Source organism: Dipteris shenzhenensis, chromosome 27, assembly GCF_047967505.1.
Source record: "Dipteris shenzhenensis isolate YYH24624 ecotype China chromosome 27, Dip_SZ_1.0, whole genome shotgun sequence".
In the NCBI taxonomy this organism is placed as follows: Eukaryota; Viridiplantae; Streptophyta; class Polypodiopsida; order Gleicheniales; family Dipteridaceae; genus Dipteris; species Dipteris shenzhenensis.
The window spans coordinates 23,198,551-23,205,770 of record NC_141622.1 but is presented as its reverse complement, the minus strand read 5'-3'; the positions used below and the strand labels follow the sequence as shown (position 1 = coordinate 23,205,770).

The window sequence follows — 7,220 nt, the reverse complement described above, 5'->3', positions numbered from 1 at the left end:
GTCATGGTTTGAAGCAATTGTGTACGATGAGTGTATGATAACTATTTCATCATAAAGTTTGTATAATCAAAAACATTAACTAGAGATAAAATACACATCAAGAGATGGGGATCCATGATGGTGCTATGGTTTCTTTCTACTATGATAGGGTTTTACACAATGTAATCATTGATTAAAATTAAGGCCTTTTTGATTGAGACATTTCATTGTGATGCATTTCAAAGATTGATGTCAAAGTGGGGGAATAGAGCTACTAGAGATGAGTGCAATGCTATCAAGGAATATAAGATCGATATCATTATGGAAGTCTTTGAGGAGGCCTAGAGGATAACTATGCCTATCATTATGGAAGTCTTTTGAGGAGGCCTAGAGGATAACTATGCCTATCATATTTGCATTGAGAAATTTGAGCTCACAACCTCAATCATTGGGAAAGCTTAGATCTACTTTTGAGACATAAACAAGCTCTCATTTCTAGAAATTCATCAATGTGAATAGGTCACCACCACGATCTTGGAAAAATCATATTAGTATTAGTATGAGTGTGTGCAGTGAGGGTGACAACTCGAATTAACCTAAGGGTTATTGTTAATTAAGTGGCAAACTCTAAATTTAAGGGAGCGCTAGTGTAAAGTGGAGAGATAGACCAACGAGATCCAAAGAAGTGTAGAGATTGCATGCCATGCATGACAATAGTGTGGGAACTAAAGTTGCTAGTGATTATGTATTATCAGCCCCACATCCCCATGTAATTAATGTAAAGCTGATGGAATGGCAATGTTGCATGTTAATTTAGAGGAGGTTGCACGATAGCGAGTAGCGGAGTTTGACATGAGAGAAAAGAAGATGGTTAGAAGGCATGCTTGGTCGTTGAAGAGCAAGGTTGCATGATAGCGAGTAGCGGAGATGAGAGAAAAGAAGATGGCCACAGGGTGGCAAACCTTCCTAGAGACAATCCTCCAAAAACTTGATGTGTTTGATCATCTTGAATAGATTGAACACGAAAACTCTCGAAATTGCAAGCCGTCTGAGCATGCCAAAAATTCTGAAATGCTTCTTGATGTGCATATCGAAGCTACAAGCTTCCTACATTCGGAGGCTTTAGAGGAAGGTTGTGATCACTCATTGCACGATGAGAGAACATTGCAGCACTAAAGTGTCAGTAGCCATGTCCACAAATGGCCAAGTGCTTCAGATCTCTATGTGCTTCGACTATCACATTCTCTAAACTACACCTTAGATCTCTATGTGCTTCGCCTGTCGCATTCTTGAAAATTTTAAGCACCTTTGTCCCTTCCGTCTATGCCTACGTTCAACTTCAGCTGATAAGTATTTTTCTATGATTGACTTATTGGGAGAGACAACTTCTGAGTCTCATAAGACAACAAACATACATCCCTTGCTTCAACCTCCATTCATGATGCAAATTTGATATGCTGGTGGTTTGAAAAGTGGTGCCAGCAAACGATTGAAAAGTGGCGCCAGCAAATGATTAAGAGAGCATGGAATGATCACCATGCTAAGCTTGCTACTACTTGATCTATGAATCATTCTACAAATTGGATCATCACCAAATCGGCAATTCCAACTCATTTTCACTGCTCGACAACCCACTGCAATAGTGAACAATCATCCATTTTCGAACCGCGCATCAAAATGAATTGTCTACCTTAATCAACGCTAGGTTGTGTGGAATAATCTTCTATAAGAAGCTTGCTATGTAATGTAACTACTACCCAAAGTTTCTTTCTTTTGAGAATGTTGGAGTTTCCCAAGCTATCGATGTTGGTGTCATTGTTTGTGGAAGATCTCTACATATGTGGGCCAACTGCTTCATTGGATTGGGCATGCAAGGGTGGGAAAAAACCCAACTACAAAAAAGACAAAGAAACATAGAATCACAAAGTAACGATTGCAACTACGTGACGTTCTTAATGCTCATCTTTGTATTTGTTGTTGGAACGAATGCTTGGTGCTTGTTAGAGAATACTTTGCAGCAATGGGAAAGGAAGAGAGTACTAAGCCTCCCAATGCTCCAACGTACTTTCTTCCTTTCCCATTGCTGCAAAGTATTCTCCCAAGTAGCTCAGAAATGCCATCTCCAGCTACTGCCTCTCCAGCTACTGCCTGCTATGTGGGTGTTGAGTAGGAATGCGCTCTAAGAGCTCATTCTTGAGTCATTTCCGCCCTAGGTCATCGCTGATTACAGTTTGGCATATATGCTCCCTCTTGCGAACGAGAAAATAGCCCTCTCCACTAGGGCAATCCGAGGCTTGGTGATTTGCAGCCAATCCATGCAGGGTATCGCAGGTTGGATGAGCTGGTCCACGGGTTGTTGTGTGGGTCTCGGAGTTGTAGATTTGGAGCGAGCATGGCATCGTGGGAACTATCTACGAGCCTTGGCCACTCATCGCCTACGTCTCACGGACGGAGTTGTGAGCGGCCGCCAAGAATGGGCATAAACTGGACAGTGATTGAGCAACGAGGACGTTCATCGCAATCTGGCTGGGAATGAGCCGTGGAGCGTCCTTTTCGGGATTCTTCCCGAGGGAACAGTCTCTACCGCCACCTCGTTGAGAGAGGAACAACAAGGGTGTGCACATGGCATTTTGGCTGGGAACGAGGGCCCCTCCCCTTACTCGTTGACGGCCACGGGGAGGGAGTCTCTCTCTCCTCTGCTCTCTCCTTATAATCAACTCTCTCTCCTTATAATCACAACGATCTGGCATATCTGGCGGAGGCCGTTCCGGGATTTTTGGTGTCGCAACGATCGCTCTCAAGTGGGCAGCGAGCTGATCAAATTCTGAGTGGGGGGAATGAGCCTTCGGGGCGCCCATTCCCGTTGCCTTCGTCCCTGTAACTTAACTTGGCTCTGAGGAGCTATGGAAGTCTCTGCACCTTCCTTTTCCTCGCTTCTTGCTCTCCCTCAGAAAATCGGCATCCCTTCACACCCCCTGCTCCCCTCCTATGGCCTTTTCAATCCCCTCTCCATCTCTCGCCCTCGATTGCACCTCCCCATCGCTGCAACCTTAGTCCACCCGCTTGACATTGAGTCTGCCGAACGGGTTTCTTTCCAGCGCACAGAATATGGGGAGAGCCTCGGTACTTCGCCCACCGCAGGACCTTGTGAGTCCCTTGACCACTCGGACATCCAGACTTACGCCTTTCACTTGCGCCGTTGCAGCCAAACCAAGGCTCTGCATGCAGGCCATCGTTTGCATGCCCAACTTATCCGATTGGGATTTGATCAGGACAGGTTTCTTGGAAACCTCCTTGTTCAAATGTATGGTAACTTCGGCAAACTGGAACTCGCTCGCACAATCTTTGACAAGATACCTGATCGGAATTTGTATTCCTGGACTATATTGATGGTTGCGTATGCTCAGAATGGAAATGTCACTGACGCAAGAAGCCTATTCGATGAAATGCCACAACGGGATGTGGTCTCTTGGAATGCCATGATCGCAGCCTGCACACAGAATGGGCATCAGAAGGAGGCCCTTGAACTTTTTTATCAAATGCAACCTGGAAGCGTGAAGCCAAATAAAGCCACCTTCATTTGCGTTCTGGATGCATGCTGTACGGAAGAAGTTATTGCAGAGGGTCAGAAGATCCACGTTAGCATTGTTGACAACGGATTCGAATCAGATGTTGCTGTGGGAAGTGCACTTGTCAGTATGTATGGCAAGTGTAGTAGCTTTGTCCATGCCAAAAGAGTCTTTGAAAAAATGCCTATGCGGAATGTGGTATCGTGGAATGCTATAATTTCAGTAAGCATACAGAATGGCCGCGTCCAACAGGCCTTGCAATTATATTCCCAAATGCAGCCAGAAGCAGTCCAACCAAATAAAGTAACCTTCATCTGCATTCTTAATGCGTGCACCAGTCAGGAAGTCCTGGCAGAGGGTCAAAGGATCCACAGAACCATTGCAGACAATGCATGTGATATAGATGCCACCGTTGGAGCTGCTCTTGTCAATATGTACGGAAAATGTGGGAGTGTAGACACTGCAAGGACTGTATTTGACAAAATACTACAGCGAGATGTGGCGCTTTGGAGTGCCATGATTACGGCTTATGCCCAGAATGGTTATGGCAAGGAGGCCCTGGAACTTTTTGTGCAAATGCAGGTTGAAGGCACCAAGCCAGACAAGATTGCCTTCATTTGTGCTCTTGGTGCATGTGACAGCCTTGAAGCCCTAACAGAAGGACAGGAGATTCATGCAGTCATCCTTGCCAGTAAATTAGAGTCAGATATGACTGTGGGAAATGCCCTTGTCAATATGTATGGCAAGTGTGGGAGTCTGGATGATGCAAGGAATGTGTTTGTCGAATTGTCTGAGCGAGATATTTGGTCTTGGAACGCTATGATCACAGCCTGCACACAGAATGCAGGTAGTAAGGAAGCGTTAGAACTTTTTGGTGAATTGCAGGATGAAGGAGTTCAACCAAGTGAGGTAACCTTTATCAGTATTCTTAGTGCATGTGCCACCCTGGCAGCCCTGGAAGAGGCCTATGAGATACATGCTAGCATTGTTGACCGTGGGTTTGAGGCAGACATTGTTGTAGGAACTGCCCTGCTGAACATGTATGGCAAGTGCGGTAGGGTTGATGATGCGTGGATTGTGTTTGTAAAGCTTCATGATCGGAATACGGTTTCCTGGAATGCCATGATTGCAGCATACACCCAGAATGGGCATGGCAAGAAGGCCCTTGAACTTTTCAATGAAATGGAGTCTGAAAAGGTTAAGCCAGATGAGATTACCTTCATTCATATTCTCACAGCATGCAGTCATACAGGGCTGGTAGATACTGGCAAATATTACTTTTCATGTATAGAGAAAGTCCATGGCTTAACACCGGCAATGGACCATTATGAGTGCATGGTTGACCTTCTAGGTAGAGCAGGACAGATGGATGAAGCAGAGAACTTCATCAGGGATGTGCCATCTGAATATCTTGCTTCAGCATGGTTAAGCTTACTTGCTGTGTGCAGAATCCATGGTGATGTGGAGCGTGGAGTACGTGCCGCCAATCATGTTTTAGAGTTGGATCCAGAGAATCCTTGCCCATATGTGCTGCTATCAAACATCCATGCTGCAGCTGGCAGGTGGGTTGAGGTAGCAAATATTAGAAAGTTGATGAAGGGCGGTGGTGTCAAAAAAGTGCCAGGGTACAGCTATATTGAGATTGAGAAAAGGATTCACGAATTTACTGCAGGAGAGATGTCACACCCTCGAATTGAAGAAATACATGCCGAATTGCTGATGTTGAATAGGCGTATGAAAGAGGAAGGTTATAGGCCTGAGACAAAGCCTGTTCTACACAATGTGGAAGAGGACGCCAAAGAAGACATGCTCTGCTACCACAGTGAGAAGCTGGCATTGGCTTTTGGCCTCATCTCTACACCTCCTGGAGCCGTTCTGCGCATCACAAAGAACCTGCAGGTTTGTTCTGACTGCCATTCGGCTATGAAGTTTATTTCCAAGCTTCTACAGCGAAAGATTATTGTTAGGGATGCCAGTTGCTTTCATCAGTTTCAGCATGGTGTGTGCTCATGTGGAGACTACTGGTGAACTTGCTGCAGTTTAGAAGCAATGCCATAGGCTGAAGCGGTCCCGAAATCTGCACAAACAAAAAGTTCTATTTTGATTGCAGAAAAAATGAGTTGACAGGCTCCAACTATCACCTTATTTGAAATGTAACCTTCGCCTTATCTTGGCTCTGCTGGACTCTCTTATGTAGTGCGAATTATTCCATTGCATTTTCCTGTCATTCCATTGGACATTCTCTGTCTTCTTGCAGTGTAGTAAGAAACAGCCCTGGAAGTCGGAGGACTGAATTGCTTGTTTCCGCTGGATATGAAGTTCTACAGCTCTTTTAAGATCTCACATGAAGAAAAGATCAAGCAAACAGGGTAAGAAGAAATCCCAGTAGAAAGGTGGTCTGCTGTATTGCCAGGTAATGAAGGGAGTCAGGAGTAAGTTTCACTTCCACATTGTTTCATGTGGCTAATTTAGCTACATGAAGTTGGATGAATCTCTCTTCTCAGGGATCATGGATGGTTTATTGTAATGTGACAATATGCACAATGTGAAAGTACAGACTCTCATGTCTGAAAATATATATTGGTTTGAGGTAATGCATGATAGCGCAATCAATGGTCAAATACTGCGAGTCACGGTTTTTATTGTGAAACACAAGAGGCATGGGTGTTAAACAAGGCCTGAGAACAGGTAATGGTAATGCTGAAGGCCTTAGTTATAAGGTTGTATGCCACATGGCATAGAGATGTTCACAGGTGGAGCTGGTTGAGGAAGGAAGGTGGAAAGGCAGTCAACAGTTGCAAGTTTTCGTGAAGAAGGAAATTAGGGCTATATACTGTGTCGAATGCTATATATCAGATGTTGATTGTCCTTAAGCCTGGTGGATTGCATCAGTGGGTTTATTTCATCTAGTGGCTAGCAGTTGCGTATCAACCAGGATGAGTTGCCAGAGGAGTGAATATCAGATCGAGTGAGGTTATGAAGGTTTACTATGATCTGCACGTAGAAGTACTTACTGGTCATTACCTTGTGGGTTCAAAGTCAGTTTGTTGTGGGCTCCAAATGAATTCATACGAGTCTCAACTGAGCACTGGAGTCAACACATGAATTCATACGAGTCTCAACTGAGCGCTGGAGTCAACACATGAGCACCCGACAATGAATTCCTAGATCAATACACCAAAGGGAGCTTTCTTGCCAGAATTGGTCTTTTTGCGAGCTGGATGTTTTCAGTGAGAGCTGTTGCACTGGGAGTCTGTGGCTCTTTTGAGTCCCAAGAGAGATCCAAACATTGCTTCGACTGTACATGATTCTAGTTCTGGAAGTAAACTGGTTGTGTATCGGCACCATGAGCAAAAGAGAAGTAGCCTGAAAGAGCTTGCTTGGATTGAGCAAGCGAGGCGGAGCTCGAGCAGGTGGACCTTTCATTTCCAATGACCTCAATGGGCGAGCGAGATGGACATGTAGACTGGACTACATCACAAACGCTCATGCCAAGGCATGCAAGTAGCAAGCCATATGGCAGGTGGCCTTTGATGCTCTTAGAATGGTTGATATGGCCCTTTGTAACTAGTGAAGACAGCTGAACAGCGGTTTGCATTGCATGCTCAATAAGCTTGGTCGGGCTGAAAGACTTTCAGCAAAATTTGAACTAAATAAAGCGCAATTATGTTG

General features: G+C 44.8%; 1 protein-coding gene across 2 annotated transcripts; it reads left to right on the top strand.

Annotated features, from left to right (window-relative positions):
• The first annotated feature begins 2,795 nt into the window (after window positions 1-2,795).
• Window positions 2,796-7,181, top strand: LOC147884054 (pentatricopeptide repeat-containing protein CRR2, chloroplastic-like). Of its 2 annotated transcripts, XR_015543674.1 has the most exons (3): window positions 2,796-5,447; window positions 5,588-5,701; window positions 5,806-5,823. XR_015543674.1 is itself a non-coding variant. In XM_087398743.1 (2 exons), the coding sequence occupies exons 1-2, from the start codon at window positions 2,883-2,885 to the stop codon at window positions 5,609-5,611; spliced, it is 2,589 nt and encodes an 862-aa protein (XP_087254869.1). In that variant the 5' UTR covers window positions 2,796-2,882; the 3' UTR covers window positions 5,612-7,181. The 2 variants fall into 2 exon arrangements, 1 of the variants encoding a protein (XP_087254869.1); XM_087398743.1 differs by having other exon boundaries at window positions 5,588-7,181.
• Window positions 7,182-7,220: the final 39 nt, after the last annotated feature.

Bases quoted from the DNA above. Each gene is read 5' to 3' on its own strand.
- LOC147884054 (XM_087398743.1), top strand. From the start codon at position 2,883: ATGGAAGTCTCTGCACCTTCCTTTTCCTCGCTTCTTGCTCTCCCTCAG. The intron at 5,448-5,587 runs GTTTGTTCTGAC...AACTTGCTGCAG, and splicing joins GCATCACAAAGAACCTGCAG to TTTAGAAGCAATGCCATAGG.